This window comes from Cervus elaphus, chromosome 15 (genome assembly GCF_910594005.1).
Source record: "Cervus elaphus chromosome 15, mCerEla1.1, whole genome shotgun sequence".
Lineage (NCBI taxonomy): Eukaryota > Metazoa > Chordata > Mammalia > Artiodactyla > Cervidae > Cervus > Cervus elaphus.
The window spans coordinates 76,542,051-76,561,665 of NC_057829.1; the positions used below are offsets into that span (position 1 = coordinate 76,542,051).

At 46.2% G+C, this 19,615-nt stretch overlaps 1 protein-coding gene across 3 annotated transcripts in view; it reads left to right on the forward strand.

Annotated features, from left to right (window-relative positions):
* The first annotated feature begins 387 nt into the window (after nt 1-387).
* The window catches only part of CASP7 (caspase 7), a 42,011-nt gene continuing 22,783 nt past the window's right edge, over nt 388-19,615 (forward strand). The window contains exons 1-3 of one of the 3 annotated variants that reach the window (XM_043926444.1): nt 388-538; nt 7,698-7,807; nt 18,163-18,246. In XM_043926444.1, coding sequence (XP_043782379.1) covers nt 7,698-7,807; nt 18,163-18,246 — 194 coding nt within the window. In that variant the 5' untranslated portion in view covers nt 388-538. Of the gene's footprint in view, nt 539-1,080; nt 1,239-7,697; nt 7,808-18,162; nt 18,247-19,615 lie in introns of those variants that run through there. The other 2 variants (XM_043926443.1, XM_043926445.1) reach the window with 2 other exon arrangements.

The following is a 19,615-nucleotide window of genomic DNA, read 5'->3' on the forward strand; positions in this document are numbered from 1 at the left end:
GGAGTCTCCAGGTTGAAGAAAGACAAATGTGGGGGCACGCGTGGGTGAGGGGTGAAGTGGTATTGGGGCAACTACAATGTCGCTCCCGTATTAGACTAACTTACGGCCACACAGCCGGTGGCTGGGCTTCCCAGTTGGCATTAGTGGTAAAGAACATGGCTACCAATGCAGAAGACAGAAGACACGAGGGTTAGATCCCTGGGTCGGGAAGATCCCCACCTAGAGGAGCAAATGGGAACCCGAACCAGGATCTTCGCCTGCAGAATACCAGAGGAGGAGCCTGGCGGGTTATATATAGTTCATGGGGTCGCAAAGAGTCGGACACAACCGTGCGACTCAGCAGACACGCACGCACCCAGTGGCTGACACGTGGTGGCGCTCAATAGACAGTCCATGAATGATTCTGGAGCCACATCCAAGCCTGCAGGAGGTGTTAGGCTGTGGGAACGCGCCCTGCAGAAGCCGCGGAGTGTAACCAAGTTCTGGGAGCTGGAGACCACGGCAGCTCCCACCGCCCGCCCTCGGTAAACTCGTGCAGGTGCGGGAGCCCCGTCCCCCAGGGGACCCGACCCGCACCCGGTGGGGTCAGGATCCGGCTGGGCAGCAGCCTTCGGGCTTTGGGAACTGGGTCCCGGAGCTGATGCGGAGGCCGAAGTCGAGCTCTAGACAGAGGGCAGCAGCCAAACGGCAGGAGCGGGGACTCTGACGAGCGCCCCATGATCCGCCGCCCCTGGGAAGTCTGCCGGGCGCGCTCTCAGTTCAGCCCGGCTGGGGACACTGCGTGCGGCGGACTGGCGGAGCGGAGCGCGCTCTTCGGGTCACTGGGAGCGCGGTCGATTCTGCAAAATTTTCTCGGGGAACGGCGCGCGCGGCGGCGGGATCCCTTTAGAGCTGTGCAAACTTTGCCCAGCACGCTCTCCGGTGCGCGCCACCAGCTTTGCCCCAGGCGCCCTCCGGGGACTGCGGCCGCGACGCTCGGCCAGCGGGGCTGTGCGCGCTCTCCCCGACAGGGCGCGCGGAGACGCGGGGGTCCTGCGCGCGGCAGACGGTACGGAGCGCCGGGTTCCGAGTCGGAGGCGGCGCCCGCAGCCCCGCCCGGTCCGGGTCTAGCCCCGGGCGACTCCTCCCCCGGTTACGCTGGAGCTTTTAGTTTCGATTTGGTTCTAGCTGCCGCAGACCCTCGCAGCTGAGCGACGGAGACGTACGCCATCTCCGGCCGTCCGGTCGCCGTGGGAACGGTAACTTCGGCCCCCGTCTCCGCCGGGCGTCTCTCCCGTGGGCCGCCGCCCTTCCTTCTCCCGCTTTCCTCCCTTCCCGCCCGGCTGCCCGCTCCGGTGTTGTCCCGAGCGCGGTCGTCGGGGGCCGGGTTCCTTCGGGCAAAGCAGCAAAACTTGAGAAAGAAGGCTCTCCCCACCCCCAGTATCACTTACTTTACTCACTTTGCCTTCCCTTCCCGTCTAGCCCCCGGGCTCGGGACACTCGGTGCTATTCGAGATTCGGAAAATGAGGGGTGGACCTGGGAGGTCGGGAGAGGGGTACCTGGAAGGGGAGAAGGGGGGTACCTGGGAGGGCGGGAGGGGCTTGTTCTCTCGTCTGGCTAACACAGGGGCTTCCCGTGTCTGACAGCCCATGGTTCCAGTCCCAGCGTCCCGCCTGTCAGCTGTGGGGCCTTGACCCTCTCTCTGCCTGTCTGTGAAATGGGTCTGGTGGTGGGCCGGGAGGGTCAATGAGGGGAATGCGGTGCACAGCAGTGCCTCTGTCTGGGCTTAGCACACTACAGGTAAGCGTAAGCCGCTGACATCCTGCGGGGCGCTTGATTCCTTGAGGAAGTGGAGAAAGGCAGGACTCTCCGTCTGCAACCCTTCACCTTTGTATGCAAGCTTGCCTTTTATGGGGCAGTAAAATCGTTTGCGAGTGGTTCTGAGTAATCCCCGGGCCTTTTCCCGGGAACTCCTGGGCTGGCCAAGGACGTGGCCCTAACTTTTGTTTACTTACAGGCTAATTACTCCTTTAGGGTCTTATAACCTGATGGCCATCCAGGTCGCCAGCCACTGCCTGGTCTCATAGTTCACTTCTGCTTCCTGTTAGCTGTGTGGCTTTGGGCAGGGTATTGAACCTCTCTGAAAAAACCAAAGTTTCTTCTGTAATAGGCTCCAGCTTCTTGGCAGTGCTGTGAGCATCACGGGACAGTGGAGTACTTCAGGGCCCAGCAGAACCCCCCGGCCCCCTCAGGTGCTGGAGGTGACCGGTGGAGGTACTCTGGGGGCCTTCTTTTTGAGCCTTTTAGAAAAATTGTCTTCACTGGGGCTAGGGTGAGGCACAAGTTGTATTATGTCACTTTTCAGGGGAAACAGCTGCAGTGAAATTCAGATAATAGCTGGGAAATGATTTCCTACCACATATGTATGAGTCACTTAAACATGTGTAGAAATAATCACTAGGGTAACTGTTTTTCAATCTTCACAAAAGCTGTTTAAAATATTAATGTGATTTTTTTTATGCTTTATGGCATTCTTTTTTAATTAAAAAAAATTTTTTTACACCAAAAACATTTTGTATTGGGGTGTAGCCAATTAACAATGTTGTGATAGTCTCAGGTGAACAGACTCAGCCATGCATATACATGTCTCTATTCTTTTTAAACACCAGTGGGAGTTGACAGTAGAGTGTTGTCTTAGTCTTGAGTTCTCCAGACAGTGGTGATAATAGGGAGTCTTTATCAAACATTTAGACACGCGAGATTAGAACATTTAGCATCTTACATGCATTGTTCCATTCATCCTCACAGCCGTGTGTGACTTAGGCTTCGCTGTTTTCCCATTTTACAGATGAGAAAACTGAGGCTTGGAGACATTGAGTCCTTTGTTCAAGTGCGTGCATGTGTGCTAAGTCACTTCAGTCGTGTCTGACTCTTTGCAGTCCTATGGACCATAGCCTGCCAGGCTTTTCTGGGGATTCCATGGGATTCTCTAGGCAAGAATTACTGGAGTGGGTTGCCATGCCCTCCTCCAGGACTTTGTTCAAGGTCCCATGGCTGATATAGGTGGAGGTGCTGATTTACACGCCTGGCCTGCAGTTCGCCGTGACTAGGCTCTCAGCCACCTTCCCGAATCCCTTTGATTCCGTTGTCTGTCCCATGCCAACAATTTAGTCAGGGCCCTGAAGGATTCAAAATGTTTAAGTACATTTCAGTTGTGACATTAATAAAGAAATATTTATTGAGTGCCTATTGTATACCTGGCACTTTTCTATGACTGAGACAAAAAAAAAATGATGATTAAGATAACTTCTCAAACTACAAATAAGAGTCCTAGTGGATAATAGTAAGAGTAATAATAATAACTGAGTACTTACAGAGAGTGCCTGGCATTGCTAATGCTGTATGTGTATTAAATATTAATTTATTAAAAAGAAGATAGATATGTTTGACAATTGAGTAAGCGATATATTCCCCCAAATGACTGACTGGTCTTTGCAGCCTTAGCATTACAGCAGGAATGAATACAAGAAAATGACACCAGACATGCTCTCTCCAGGCATAGCTGACCGAGATAGGCCTGGATTATCTTGGGCTTCAAAGAGAACCATAAATAAAAGGTCAACACCAAGCCTTGGCTTAACTGAAATGATGGGACCAAGAACAGGCACCCCACTCAGTCACCACTCTCATTCTGGGTGAACTTTACTTCAACCAAAAATTAAGGCAAGCCTCAGAGGAATAAGACAGTCACTGAATGTTTAGCCTTACAGATACAAGAATGAAGCTCCATCTTACTGCCTTATTTTAGACACACGTTCTAAACGTTGTTAGAAGGGTCTCTCAGTGCCCCCCTAGACAAGTGTTCAGCTTCAGCCCAGAAAAATGCTCTAGGTTTCAAACAGAAGACCCTCCTGGCTTAGAGTTTGCAAAGAAAGCTTTGGAGATCTTCCTACCTCTGAGCTGTGGAAATCAGCCTGTCACTTAAGTCCAAAGCCCCTTTCAAGTGTCAGGAAGGGATGAGGGGTTTAAGTTGCTCCCCTCTGTTGATGGAGCGTTTCGGGTGCTTGATGGGTATGCATTTCGCTGCCTCCCTCACTTCCACCCTCTCTGCTTCCCCTTTTCAGACCTCAGGTCAAGAGTGAAAGTATGAAAGTGTTATTCGCTCAGTTGTGTCCAGCTCTTTGCGACCCGATGGGCTATAGTCCTCCAGGCTCTTCTGTCCTTGGGATTCTTCAGGCGAGAATACTGCAGTGGGTTGCTATTTCCTTCTCCAGGGGATCTTCCCGACCCAGGGGACGAACCCGGGTCTCCTGCACTGCAGGCTAACTCTTCACCTTCTGAACCACCGGGAATACCAGGTCAAGAGAACTCTCCCTAATTCCTTTGGGGCTTGGTCAGGTCCCTGCTCTGACCACAAGTGGCCCTGATCATGGTTGTCAACCATGTCAAACATGTCAACCTGTTCATGCTATGTGCCTTTCTCTCAGCAAAAACAGGGCCAGGTCAGGTGTCTCCCAGATTCCTAGTACACACCTGGTGCATTGAAGTTCCAGGAACTTGTATCTGTATATTGATATATAGATATGATGATCTATATAACAGTCACATTGTTTTATCATCGTACATCCTAGGTTCAGTCTTTAAGATTAGCCTTAGCATTAATATACAATTCTTTCTTCACTCTGTTTGACAGTCTCTAGGACAAAAGACTTAAGGCTTCAACACCACATGTCAAAGTTATGTGTCTTTTTCTGGTGGATTTTGTATAACATTAACTGGTTAATTTTGAAAATATCTCCGTGCTTTACTAATAATGATCCACAAGTAACTAAGTCTGTGTGAAGGAGATGAAATAAAAATGATTGCGTGTTTTCTACATGTCTATACTTAACATTCATTTCCTCTGGATATGGGTCATCTCTATTTTTAAGAAACGGTTTGGGTCCTAATCTGAAAAATCTTACTGCCTCCCATTCAGAAACAGTTTGGTGTCCATGGTGGGGTGTTGATTGTGTGTTGAGGAACAAGATGGCCATCAGACTTCTCACTGTCTTTGTAGAGATCTGGTCATGGAACTTACTCTCCCTGTCCCTTCTCACTGCCCAGCTGACCCCTAAATAAACTGCAAGGTGACAGGATAACACCACTCAGGGCTACAAGGTCAGCACTTTGCCATCTTGGACGCCTCCCCCCATCTAGATTCCTTCTGCCCGCTCTAAAAGTCATTGCTTGTGCTCTGGGGCACAGTCAGATAGATGCCTTATTTTCCAACCGGGTGAAAACCTCTGGGGGAGTACATCTGATAGGAGTACAGACCTGCAGCTGCCACCTGTGACCCTGAGATTGCTGAGATAGAAACCAGCACGAACAGAGTCTGGGGAGGTCTCTCTTTGTTGCAAAAGGCCACGCCCTTTACAGGAAAGGACACAGGGCTTGGTTTAGGAGAAAGGACTCTAGTACAGGCTCTGCTTCTGACCAGCTGTGTCACTTAGCTAATTCTCTTCGTTTGGGGTGTTTGTTTCTTCCAGCTTCCCATTCAGTTAATATTTGTTTAGCAAATACTTTATGAGTGCCAGGCACCCCTGTCATGATGAACTTACATTGTCATGTTTGATAATGTCAAGCAATAAGAGTGCTGATAATCAAGACAAATACAAGGACTGTAAAGAGACTGGGGGAAGGGAAGGAGCTGGGCAGGTAGGTATAATCAGGGAGGACCTCCCAGCAGAGGTACCAGTGAACTGAATTCTGAAGATAGAGATCTAGCCATCTGGCCAAAGATGGCTTGTCCAGCAAAGGTTTGGGTGATGACTTCCAGACTGAAAGAACCATAAGCCCTGATGGAGCCTGAAACGAGCATGGTGGGCCCAGGGATGCTCAGAGCCTGGGAGGCTGAATGGTATGTTGGTGAGGGCTGGGCTCTGAGTGGTGTTGCTGGCTTCAGTTCTGAGTTTGGTTAACTAGTTACTTAGCCTGGGGCCGGTTACTACCTTTTTCTAACTTCATGTTCCTCATCTGTCAAAGGCAGTGATCTTAGGGCTGATCTAATAGTGTTTGTATGCACGTGTGCTAAGTTGCTGCAGTCGTATCTGACACTTTATGACCCTATGGACTGTAGCCCCACGAGGCTCCTCTGTCCATGGGATTTTCCAGGCCGGAATACTGCGGTGGGTTGCCATGCCCTCCTCCAGGGGATCTTCTCAACCCAGGGATCCAACCCCCATCTCTTATGTCTCCTGCACTGGTAGGCAGGTTCTTTACCACTGGCATCACCTGGGAGATCCCAACATCATTTGGGAGAGTATTAAATAAGATAATACTTACAATGTGATTAGCTCAGCAAATAATAAATTATTTTTATTATCATTAATTTTGCTTCTTAAAGTAAGGGAAGTAGTAGGTGAGTAGGAGATCCTATTGTTGTTTTGTTGCTTAGTTGTGTCTGACTCTATGGCAGTCCATGAACTGTAGCTCACCAGGCTCCTCCTCCTCCTGCGATTTCCCAAGCAAGGAAACTGGAGTGGGTTTCCATTTCCTCCTCCAGGGAATCTTCCCAATCCAGGGATCAAGCCCCTTGTCTCCTGCTTTGGCAGGTGGATTATTTATCTCTTGAACCACCTAGGAAGTCCCAGGGGATCCTGTTGGCTGGTAATTATCCTAGATCAGGGGTTAGCAAACCTGTTTTTAAAGGGCCAGGTGATAAAATATTTTAGGCACTTCAGGCCACATGATGTCTGTCACAATCATTCAACTATGGTTGTGGTGGGAAAGTAGCCACAGACAATATGTAAATGAATGGGTGTGACTGTGTTCCAGTAAAACTTTATTTACAAAAACAGGTGGCGAGTACATAGAGTGAGATTTTTAGCACTGAACACCTGTGTGTAGGAAAGACGTAAAGGTCACAAATCAGTAACTTCAGCTTCAGCCTTACAAAATTAGAAAAATCATCTGAAACAAAGAGCTTTATACTCCAGGTTGCTGCTGTTTTTATTTTATTTATTTTTTGGCTGTACTGGGTCTTCATTGCTGCGCACAGGTTTTCTCTAGTTGTGGCCAGCAGGCTTCTGATTGCGGTGGCTTCTTTTGTTGCAGCGCACAGGCTCTGGTGCACATGAGCTTCTGTATTTTTGTCACCTAGGCTCTGTAATTGTGGCTCCCAGGCTTTAGAACACAGCTCAATAGTTGTGGTACACAGGCTTAGTTGCTCTGCAGCATGTGGTATCTTCCTGGACCAGGGATCAAACCCGTGTCCCCTGCATTGGCAGACGGATTCTTAACCAAGGAGCCTCCAGGGAAGTCCCTGTTTTTTGAACTGGGCTTGAGGGATGCCAGGCAAAGGATGAACATCTTATAACCTGTCAGGAATTCAGGAGGAGTTTCTTGTTATTACAGACTTGATGAACCTTCCACAGTTTCTCCTACACAGTGAACATTTAACAAAAGCATGAATGCTGGATTAGAAGCTCCCAGAGGGACGAGGACTTTGCTTTCTTTGCAGCTGTGCATCCAGACCCTGGAGGGAAGCCTGAAGTAGAGCTGGCACTCAAGCATTTGAATGAATTATTGGTACAGCATCCCTGGAGCCCAGATAGGCAGTACTGATCATCTCTAGGCTTAATTAAAAACTATGTCACTGAATGAGTGTTATTTAAAACATCATGAGGCCAGTGATGCCACTGGGTACCAATTTTCTGGTTGGTTTTTTTCCTTCCAGATGGCAGATGATCAAGGCCATATTGTGGAGGAGGGGCCTGAGGATCCCGAAAACAATGATACAGTTGATGCAAAGCCAGACCGGTCCTCTTTTGTCTCATCCATCTTCAGGTAAGTTTCCTTTCTCGCTGAGTTAAAGAGGAACCCCGGGTCACTTCAGCCTGTCATGCCTCTGTCATCCCCACTCACCCGTGTGAAAGGGGGCCTTCAGGGGAGGAAGTCTGTGCTGTGCGTGGGAGATTTGTGCAGAATCCTGCCTGCTATGTATGACAACACTGGGGTCCCCCTCTGCACTCCTCTGTCTCTAGGGTAAGCCCAGGTGTGGGGGAGCCAGGCTCCCCATCAGAGGTCAACTGCAGCCGGGCTCCTTTGGGAAAAAGCTTGGGCTACTGCTTCTGCCAATTGGGACCAGGCTTGGCTGAAAAGCCAAACTGGGGACCATGGGATAGGAGATTTTAGGGTAGCACTCTGCTGATTCCTACCGTTTACTTTTCCTTTTTTCACTTCTTAAATCCTGAGCTTTACATTTAATAATAGCAGCTTCCTTTATTAAGCCTTCATATGCCAGCTCAGTATTGCATGCAATCCTCACAACCCCAGTAGCTGGTTCTGTTGTTACCATCACTTAACAGGTCGGTAAACTGAGGCATTGTGAGGTTTAGTAGCCTGCCTTTGCGATGGCGGTGACTAAATGGTCGAGCTGGGATTAGAATCCAAGCAGTACCAGCACTGCTCACAGCCCTGCTGTGCTCTCTACTTAAAAGTACGGCTGCAGGGAAGTGGAGGGGCCGCTTACCTCCCCTCCTGAACGCTGGTCATGGAGAGGCAGTGTGTGGGGCTCCCTGGCAAGAGGCAAGGGTGGTCTGTGGTCAGAAGCATCAGCCTTCTTGCTAGCTCCTAAACCAAGCCCCACGTTGGAGAGACAGCAAGGGGGATAAAGTCTGAGGTTAGGGAGTGCTCCCCAGCAGTGCTCAGGAAGGGAATTGCTGGTGACGAGGGGCATGCTGGCTCCCTGCAACATCCCACAGACAACCTTGGGTCACATCATCCCAGACAGGGCTCAGAAAAGTAGGAAGACCTCAGCATCCTAGATCTGCATTCCATTGGCACTGGTTGCCATTTAGGGCCAAAGATATCCCATGAGATGACCAGAAAATACAGCCCCAATTGCTGAAAACTTTTCAAAGTCATGAGGTCGGGTGGTCCAGGCTAAACCATTCCCCAGTGCAGTGGCCTTCAAATGTTTCTGCTCACATACCCCCCAAATAATGTAAAACTAAGACATACCCCCCTCATACACTTTACGGTGACAAAGAAATTTCTTGTCAAAATAGTTGCAAAGGATGTAATAGTATTTCTGTTTTCTCATCTCTCTTGAGTATTCAGGTTAAGTAAGTTGCCTCTAAGTAAAAGAGGAACTGGAATCGTGTAGTAGTCATTTCATAAGTCTTAGTAAAGCCTTTTGTTATACTTCCCAGAAATTATGAAAATGAAAAGGGTATTGTCAAGGCTAACATTTAAAAATCATCCCTTTAAGTGTATGGAGTCTGATTCTTTAGTAATTTAACCCATTAGAAATGTTCATGAACAAGCTGTCCTGTAACATCTATAATTTTTATGTTCTTTTTTCCCCCGAGCCCCTTTTTTGATTGTTTTCCCCCAAACCCCTTTCTCTCCACAGTATTTTATTCTGATGTAATAGACTTAGTTGCTTGAAAGTCTTTTATTGATCACCTCATCATACATCTCTTTAACATATATATGTATGCATATGTACATATGCAGAAGTTTGAAGACATTTTTCCAGGTTTTATGAGTATTAAAAGAAATTTCTCCTAAACTAAGTTATTGTTTTTTATTCACAGTTGACCCAAGCAAATATATGTTGATAAATTGTTAGTGCTGTTAAATCATTTTTCGTAGAAATAATTATCAAATATGGGAGGGGAGGGCATATAAGAAGCTAGTTTGTGAGTAAATGGACAAATAATACTTTTTGCTAGAGTAAGAAAGAGTTTAGTATCATCGTTTTTTCCTGTCTTTCATTTTTAGAGATAAAAGTGCTGAGATACGGTGAATAAGTACATGGGATGGCAGGAGTTTTGTTATAATGTCACTTAATTCTTTCAGTTCCTTCTCAGTTCTGTGCCAAAAATGACAACTCAATTATTTCCTTCTTCAATTGTATTGAAAATAAAGAATTGGAAATTACCTGACTTACAAAACAAATTGTTATTCAACCCTTGAGACCTTTAATTTTTTTCAGTTTCTGGGAAGTACACCAAAAAAGACTTTATTAAAACTCCTCAAATAACTATTAATTAAACCTGTTTCTGTTTTACTTAAAGTCAAGTTGTTTAACCCAAAATGCTCCAATAGAGATAAGATAATTAAAATCACATTAATAAGTATTTTTCAGTATCATTTTGGTGAGATGCTTTTAAGCTGTCTGCTGTTTATTTATTTTTGAAAACTGGTCCTTTCTCCTCATAACCTACTCTCCTTCTTCGTTCTCCACCTGAGTTATTGACACTGTTCTTCAGCAGTCACCCAAGCCAGGTGGAAAGGAGGAAAGAAGGGAAGGGCACAAAAGCCAGTGCTGGGCTTTATTTATTCACTTATTTGTGATTAAGTGTTTGCTTTGCTCTCCAAGGACTCGAGCTCAGTGATAGAGTCTTTGGGAATAGTCAGGGTGTTAAAGTCCTTAAAGGAGAGTCACACCGCTCTCATTTCATCCTATCACGTGTATTTTTTAAAATATTTTTTGATATATAATTGGATCTAAACAGCCCCGTGTGGCCCCATATAGCCCTATTTCTGATGCCATCCTTCACCCTGATCAGACTCTTGTATAAGTATTCATAACGAGCCCCTACCTCCTCCTTGAGCACACCACAATGCGAGTCAGGGAGACTCATGGACACCGATGTTTGGCTGGCCCTTTGTTAGATGATGTGGCAGTTTCTATGTCATCTAAGATTCAGGGTGAATGTAAAGTCCACCCTTCTCTTCTGTCAGCGAGATGGGAGTTCGTAGAGGGGCGGTGGTATCGTACTTAGGCAGACCACTTTTAGGAAAAATACAAATGGAAATTCAGGGTCTGGCAATTCATTCACTTAAAAATGTCTGCATCCCTCAGAAGGTCTTTGAGTACCCTGGTTAGAGACCGCTGACTAGAAGACCCACCATGTTGCAAAAAATAGGTGTGGTCTTTGATGTGGGGTTTTTTTACCCCCATAAATTCTTTGGAAAGGTAAATAAGCCTGTATATAATCTATATTCTGGTCCACTATACCCTTTTTATGTATTAGTTTCTCAGTTTTTGCAACCCCATGGACTGTAGCCCACCAGGCTCCTCTGTCCATGGAATTCTCCAGGCAAGAATACTGGAGTGGAAAAAAAAAAAAAATACTGGAGTGAGTAACCATTCCCTGGTTCCAGGGCATCTTACCTTCTTTATAGTGTGGCTGATATTAACATTAGGCTTCATATTATCAAAATAAGTAGTAAGTACCCTTGCAAAATATTTAAATTCAATTCCATCTTCTGAACTGCTTATTTTAGTTGTATGAATTAATCCATAATTGTTGACTTACTAAATAGTATTTGAGCTACATTAAATGTCAATTTAATGTTGTCTTCATCCAGGTTGTGAAATATTAGTTGCTTATTTTCTCTGCCTTCACTCAGATCTGACCTATACCCACGTTAGATAGTATACCAGCCACCTACCAAACAGACAGTTAAAATTCAATCAAAATGTATGACAAACCCTTAAAATTTAGATTTTTTTCCTCCCTTTTTTTGTTTGATTTTTTTGCTTTTTAGCTTTAGTAGAATAGAAGTTTCTTTCATCTAGTAAAGTATCTTTAAAATTTTAACCACTTGAGATACCATTTTGATCACTAATTAATTATTTCATTTGTTCATTAATTTTTTTTAATTTATTTATTATTATTTTTGGCTGTGCTGGGTCTCCTCTGGGAGGTAGATGTGGTTGCAGTGTGTGGTTTTCTCATTGCAGTGGCTTCTCCCGTTGTGGAGCACAGACTCTAGGCGTGTGGGCTTCAGTAGTTGTGGCACGCGAGCTCTGTTACTCCACCACATGTGGACTCTTCCCGGACCAGGGATCGAACCAGTGTCCCCTGCATTGGCAGACAGATTCTTATCCACTGAGCCACCAGGGAAGTCCCGTTCAGTAAACATTTACGGAGTGACAGAGAACGTAAGTCCCTTGCAGCAAGTCCCATAGTTGACTAGTGGCAGAGCCAAAATTTGAACCTCTACTCCCCTGGCTCTCAAACCAAGCTCTCAACCACCACTCTCAGTTGCCGCCTTATGTGCCAGGTCCCGTGTTGGGCCCTGGGTTTGCAGCCGGCAAGCAGACCAACATGATCAGTGTGGTCTCTGCCTCAGACACTCACACTCTGGTAGGGAAACCATACATGGAACCAGTAACTGAAGTGTGACGGTGTCAGGAGTGGGCAGAGCAGAGATGGGGGGAGATGGGCCGAGCCGGATTTTAGAAGGACTTGTCTACACGTCACAGAAAGGATCTGGAATTGGTTCTAAGGATGGGGAGGTCACTAAAGGGTTTAAGCCGTAGAGTGACTTGATTGATGATACCTACAGAAACCCACAAGATCACCCAAGCTGCAGCACGGAGGAGGATGCTCTGAAGACGGGTTTGTGGGGAGAGGAAGTGGGTTAGGATCTCCCCAGGCAGAGTGGACGGTGTAGGTGGAGCGGGACGGGGGCCTCCAGGGCTTCTGAGAGGTAGAAGTTGTCAAATTTTGACCAAGTGGAAGGAGAAGCCAGACAAGAGGAGAGTGACACCTGGATCCCAGGGAGTGTTGAAGGCGGCTCGTGCCCACTGAGCCCTCTAGCCCGGCAAAGGGGTCAAGCCCTTTCTGTTTCCAGTGTCGCGGGGATAGCACTGCAGCAGCATTTGCTGCCTTTCAGTTCCTCCCTGACCGTGCCTGCGGCCTGTGGCTCTGCTGACCAAAACCTCGTGAGAAACTTGGATGGTGTCAGAGACCTCGTATATGATGGGGTGAAACTCCAAGTGTGATTAAGACAGGATGATCTGAAGCAAAGAGGGAGTGTCCCTTATCACACCTGGACTATGGACATTCCACACTTACCGTCTGGGCTTTATGGATTCTGACCGGGGTTGTAATTCTGTGACTGGGGTGACCTGAACACAGCACTCGATGCTGGTTGTTTCCTACAAGTCTGACAGGTGTGTGGCAGCCCCTCCGTGGTTCCCTCTGCGGAGTGTGGGGAACTTTGCATCCCTCACGCCAGAGGGGTGGGTGCAGGCTGTGGTGTGGGAGTGTTGCTGCTCTGGGTGCTCCCCACAGCTGATGGCAGGCACCTTCCCCCTCCTGTCCCATCCCCAGCTCCCTTCTCTAGGTGTCAGAATTGCAGGAAGGTAAGGCAGTGGACTCGATGGACATGAGTTTGAGCAAGCTCCAGGAGTTGGTGATGGACAGGGAAGCCTGGCATTCTGCAGTCCATGGGGTCGCAAAGAGTCGGACACGACTGAGCGACTGAACTGAACTGAAGGCAGTGGAGGGGGCAGTAGCACCCCATCTGTCTCTAATTGAGGACCCTCACCCTCCACTGGAAATCCCAAAGACTCCGGGAAACAAAAAGACCCCTCTTTTCCCCCAGAAGTCTGGCTGGGATGGATGCAGTGGCCTAGGTGGTCCCAGGCCCTTCGACTTGTCTTGGTTTTTTTTTTTTTTTTTTTTGTCTCACTGCCACTAGATGGCATGACAGCATCGTTTTATTTCCATTTCATTGCATGCATGCTCAGTCATGTCTGACTCTGCAACCCCATGGACTATAGCCTGCCAGGCTCCTCTGTCCATGGGATTTTCCAGGCAAGAATACTAGAGTCAGTTGCCATTTCCTCCTCCAGGGGAATCTTCCCAACCCAGGGATTGAACCCAGGTCTCTTGAACCATCAGGGAAGCCCATTTCATTGGGCCGTGAGTAAGTGAAGTCAGTCGTATCCAACTCTGCGGCCCCATGGACTGTAGCCTACCAGGCTCCTCTGTCCTTGAGTAAACCAGACTATTCCTTAATTCGCATTTCTTAAAACACAAAACTTTATTAAAATGTCTTCTACTTATCTGATTACTGAAGTACACTTGGAAAAGACAGAGAACCTCAAAGTAAAAATATTTAGAATGTAAAATTTAAATTAGTAAAATGTTTGGACTTAGCAACTATATTCCGATAAACTTTTTTTAATAAAAATAGAAAAAGTTCCATAAAAAATTGTTTTAAATGAGCTAGAAGTAAGTGCTGCGTGCCCTCTATTCTGTACCTGTTAATCTAACCAACTGTGGATTGAAAATATTGGGAGAGGGGGTTCCAGAAAGTTTCAAAAGGCAAAATGGATTTTCAGAGTGCCAGCAACTATTTACACAGCATTTATATTGTTTTAGGTATTATATAAGTGGTCTAAGGATAATTTAAAGTATAAGGGAGGATATGCCTATACTATATGCACACGGTGCTAAGCCGCTTCAGTCATATTGGACTCTTTGCAACCTCCTGGATTGTAGCCCATCAGGTTCCTCCATCCATGGGATTCTCCAGGCAAGAATACTGGAGTGGGTATTCCCTTCTCCAGAGGATCTTCCCAACCAGGGATTGAATCCCCATCTCTCAGGTCTCTTGCTTTGGCAGGCAGGTTCTTTACCACTGGTGCCACCTGGGAAGCCCTATATGCAAATACCACCCCGTTTTAAACACTGTACTTGAGCATCCAAGGATTTTGGTATCCTCAGGGGTCCCAGAACCAATCGCCCTCAGATACGAAGGGACAACTGTGTGTGTACCATCTATGTTTATTATGAGCCATCATTTTTGAACAAGACTTCATGTCATCTGAGCACTGGAAGAAGGATTTCTCTTGATATTAACAGTAACCCTAGATCCTAGCCCAGGTTACCTGCCATCCGTGTTAACAATGTGGACCCTGCTCTGGATATAAGCTCAAGTTCTTAATGAATATCTAGGCACAGCTAAAATAGCTAGTAACCGGGAATAACTGTTCACAGAATTGTAGAGTATTGGGAGCTGCATGAGGCTGGGAGAGGAAGGATGGGGGCAAGCTGGAGGAGGAGGGACTTGTCAGAGAATAGACAGGTTATGGGGGACTGGAAGAGCCTGCCTGGCGGGGGTGGGGGTGGGGCACAATGCCACAGGGGAGTGATGGTCAGGCCAGGCCACACAGCACAGGTCTCCGTGGAGGCCCTTGAACAGGCTGAGTTTTGTCCCAGTGGCACTGCTGGAAGCCAGGGCAGATACAAAACCAAGCCCTGCCCAGTAGCCTGGAAGATACCCCTTCCCAGCAACACTGCAGCTGAGAAATCAGAGACTCCTTTCTGAGTCTCTCCTCAAGGTCACTATTAAAGGAAATAAAAAATGCAGAAAACAGATTGCACAGGCTCTCAAACTTCCCCGGGGCCTTGGTGGAGCCGGGGGTGTCCCTGCCAGGGGTGTGTTTACCCTTCCAGTTCCTGAGTGAGGAGGGCAGGAGAAAAGGCTTGTTTTCGAAGCTTGATAAACTCCCTACTTTTGAGGCTCTGGCTCAGATCCCGTGGGCTTTCCCCTCTGTGTCATCTCTGAGGTCCAACTTTTGTCCTTCCTGGAGTGTGTTTCATAAATAGCACTTGGTTGTAATTCTTCTTTCTCCTGGGCTGCAGCTTGAGTTGCCCCACCAGTAAGTGTTATATGTAAACAGGTCCCTATTTTGTTTTTAAAAAGTGCTCTTTGTGTGGTTATAAGAAAGATCCAGGTGGCCTGCCTGTTCATTTGGAGGGGGGTGGGCGAATTGGAGAAAAGCAGAAACAAAGCAGACTTTAGCTTATTCCAAAGACTGTGTCCCTAATTAAGCAAAAGTCATTCAGTCATACTCGTTGATTGAAGCAGACCAGGTCCAAGCACCCTAAAAGAAAAAGAACTTTAAAGTATACCCAGGCAGTTTACTTTTTTTTAGTAAAAGTAGCCTTCAAGTTCAGACCCTGGAATCCTGGAGGCCTGTCTCCCAATTTTTTATATAAAGAATAATCATGGTTTAATTAGTTGAAGCAGTGATGGTATTGCTTAAAATACCAGTGCAGTGCAGAGTTGGACAACTCAGGTTCAGATCCTGGCCCTGAGTCCCACTCTAGTTGAGTAGAGTGTGAGTAACTAGAACAAATTTTTTGGCTCTCTTGAGCCTCAGTTTCCTCATCCATGTGATAGAAATACCAATAACATCCACTGGGTTGTTGGTGAGAATTAAAGGACCTGATGAGGGAGAAATCTTAGAACCGTAATTTCAAACCAGAGAACTCCTTGAAAGGTAATTTATCCAGTTCCCCTTCTGTAATGATCAAAGCAAGTGAAGACCAGAGAGGTAAAGTCCTCTATTCACAGTTACCCAGCAAGACCAAGACCCAGGTCTAACTTGGGGTCATTGCATCAAGTGCCATCCACAAGTGCAGTGGCATCAAGCTGTTCAACCATATTAATCCACCAGCGGGGCGGTTTTTTTTCTTCCACCCAAGTGGGTCAGCAAATTTAATTCTTCATTGAAACTGCTCCCTTTCTGCTTCACTTCAGCTGAGGGATGGTATACAGACAGCATTTCAACAGGGCTAGCGATGGGCTTTCTGATAAAGGGGGCCATGTGACCATTTCAGGAGCAGCAAGCCACACCTCTGAAACATGATCAGGCAGTCTAAAACTTTGAAGCCATAACTTCTACATGTATAGATGATTGCTCTTCTAGAAGAGAAATAACAAGCTATAAAGTTAGCGGAAAAAGTGAGGAAGGAGTTTGGGAGAGAATGGATACATGCACATGTATGGCCAAGCCCCTTTCGCGGTTCACCTGAAACTGTCACAACATTGTTCATTGGCTATACCCCAATACAAAATAAAAGGTTTAAAAAAAGGGAGAAAGGGCGGTAAATAGTAATAGAACTTTTCAAACACCGTTAGCATAGAAGTCCAGTAATAAAAAAGTCCTATGAGAATAAGACCCATTGTTTCCCAAGGGAACTTGTAGTCACAGTAAGAAATGTGCATTATGGTCTTGCATGATCAAACCCCAGCTCACTGGTGCTTAGGGCTTTCTGTCTGGCCTACAGCTGGTAAGATGACTTTGTAAACTCCGCGGCTAAAAGTGGAAAAGGTAGATGAAGTGGTTCTGAGAGAATCAAAACAGAGTGTCTGAGCTGTTCTCAGTTCTGGAGCCTGCAGCCACAATACAGATACCACTGGGTCTCCCACTTTGTTCTAGGCTATTTAAAGAGAATTCAGTCCTTCATTTCAGCTGAATGATTTTTTTTTAAGTCGTTTATCAGTTTTTATTGCCAGAGGTCTCTATTCTTTTTTAAAGGAGGAAGTTGGAAATATGGAGGCTGATAATTCTTCTCCTTAGCCTGACTTTAAACTGACTTTCTTTCCCAATATAAGTGTATATTTGCAAACATAGTTTCAGAGTGGAAGGAATGGAGCCAGTTTTCTCTCCTTCATAAACCTGAGGATGGCAAGTGATTAGGAGGTTTGCCCAGGAGAGCAGATGTTGTAACTCGACTTCATCAGCTTCACACCTTTCACTGACTGTGACCCTGAACCAGGAAATTGAGAACAGCACTGCTGAGCTGTTTGCTTAATAATCTGGGTTTTTATGTGTTCACCTCTTCCTCATTGCATTTGGAGGAGTGAGATAGGAAAAGTGTAGTCATTTCCTGAACCATTTGCTTTTTTCAGGACCCTTGAAAAATGATTATATGCCTTATTTGAAAATTAAGGTGCTTGGTATACCTCTATGGTCTTTTGTTTTATTACTTACAGTACTATCTTGAGTATCTTGATGAGGAAAAAAAATAACCTTAATGAATTTGAACTCTGATTGAACACACACTCACTTCCTACTTTCATTCACTTACATAAAATTTTACATCTTTTCGCAGTTCCTATGTGTGCTGTTTTGCCACCTTTTTGTGCATTTGGCACTTCGGTGGGTTGCCTACATCTGCATGCTCATCACTTTAAATAGCTGTGTAGTATTTTATTCTCCCTATCCTCTGTCCCCTGCTCGGCCATTGCCCCATTGCTTCTAGTTTTTCACTCTTAAAGATGGTGCTGCTGGGTGCATCTTCGTGGAAGTGTGTGGGTTTTCCCTTGGGCCCCCAAGTTCCTGGAAAGTCACTTTTTCTCTAGGGAGCCGTCCGGGAATAGGGAGGAGGCAGCCACGTGGAGCCTGGGCATTTCTGCCGGTCAGCAGAGAAGGGGGAGGCCAGTGTGATGTTCCCAGCCCCAGTGTGAATGGTCCTATGGAAAAGTCCAGCGTGCAGTTCACTGCTGATTCAGTCACAGGCCTTCAGGGCCGGGCGGACTGTGCCAGTCTCCTGCCCCTGCTGAGCTCCGAGCATGTTGAGTTTTTATTATTTCAGGGAAGAAGGAAACTCACTGCCGGTCATCGCAGGGCGAAGCGTAGTTCTGATGCAGAGAGGGGCGCTTTCGGATGGAGACATGAGGTACCACCTTCACTCTTTTCCTTCCTCTCGGTCTTGTTCTGTGCCTTGGTGTGTCCCAACTGCTGGGGATGCCCTCTCCTTAAATCTTGAAACCATGAATGAATCATCGCAAAAATATTTAGACAAAGCAGCTATGAAAACCGGAGCTCTGGTTCCCATTGAAGCAGCCCTAGGGAATTGTGTGCCTGGTGGTGTGTTTACTTTCGTGTTGATGAATGTCTGCAAACAGAGCTACTGGGAATCCTATTCATGGAGACACTTTAGAAAATAAATAGGAGCGGGTTTGGGTGCTTATATATTCCCTTCCAAATATAGAAAGGTATAATTCACATTTTGAGCAGCCTAGGGGATCTGTAAGAAGATAAAACCTGTATTTATTCACTCCGGTGATGGGGAAAATTATACTTGTGCCGAGTGTATTATAAAAATTTATTGTGCACCTTCTGAAGTTTTTTTACTTCTTTGTAAAGTAGGCACAGTATTTTTATCCTATAATGTTTTCTGGTATGAGTGACTGTGGATTTTTCAAGGAAGTCTTTTTGTATAAATAACCATCGGAGCTTGGTTGTAATTCTTTGTCTCTTGATGTTGCTGAAATGACTGAGTTAGCCATGCACTGTGAAATTTGAGGTTCTAAAAAATGGCTCTCAATCTAAGAGGTTAGAATTACCTAGTTCCTTCCTGATAATCAGTGCTGGCATTAGCTGTGTTCCTAGCAGAGATTTGAGCTTACTGGAATGCATCTGGAAGTTGAAAATAGTGGTCCTTCCCCATATGAGCGAGGAACTACATCAGCAGGCAACATGAAGGATGGTGAGGAAGCACCATAGTCAACCAGCCTGCTTCTGTAAATTAGCTGCTCATTGTATCTGAGTGCACACTTGAGCGCACTTCCTAAGTCATTCGTTCTGCTGGGCCTTCGTGGCTCTTGTGATCTTGCTTGTCTGGCCCCAATTAAGCATGGTGATTTTGTGGTCAGATTTGTTTTTTTAAAATCTGCAGCCAATTGTGTAACACATGAGCTTTTAAGAGGATTTTGGAACTTTTAATTCACTGGTTTATGAGAGCCTTGCAGGGTTCAAAACCAGAATCCAGTGTTTCTCCTCGGCGCAATAATCTTGGCCAGTGTGTTCAGAATGTAAAAAGGTCAAGTTAGAGACTAAGTTTATCAGCACAAAATCAGCAAAGGGAGGGGCAGAATGGGGCCTGGGGAGGGTAGAATGGGAAGGCATAGAATCTGGCTTTGAAAGTACCCTGGCTGGTCTTTATTTGTTACATCCTTCCATACCTCTCAGTTGTACTTTGTAGAACAAATGTGGGTAATGATTATTAACAGACTTCTTAAAGCATTAAACACTATTGAAAAATA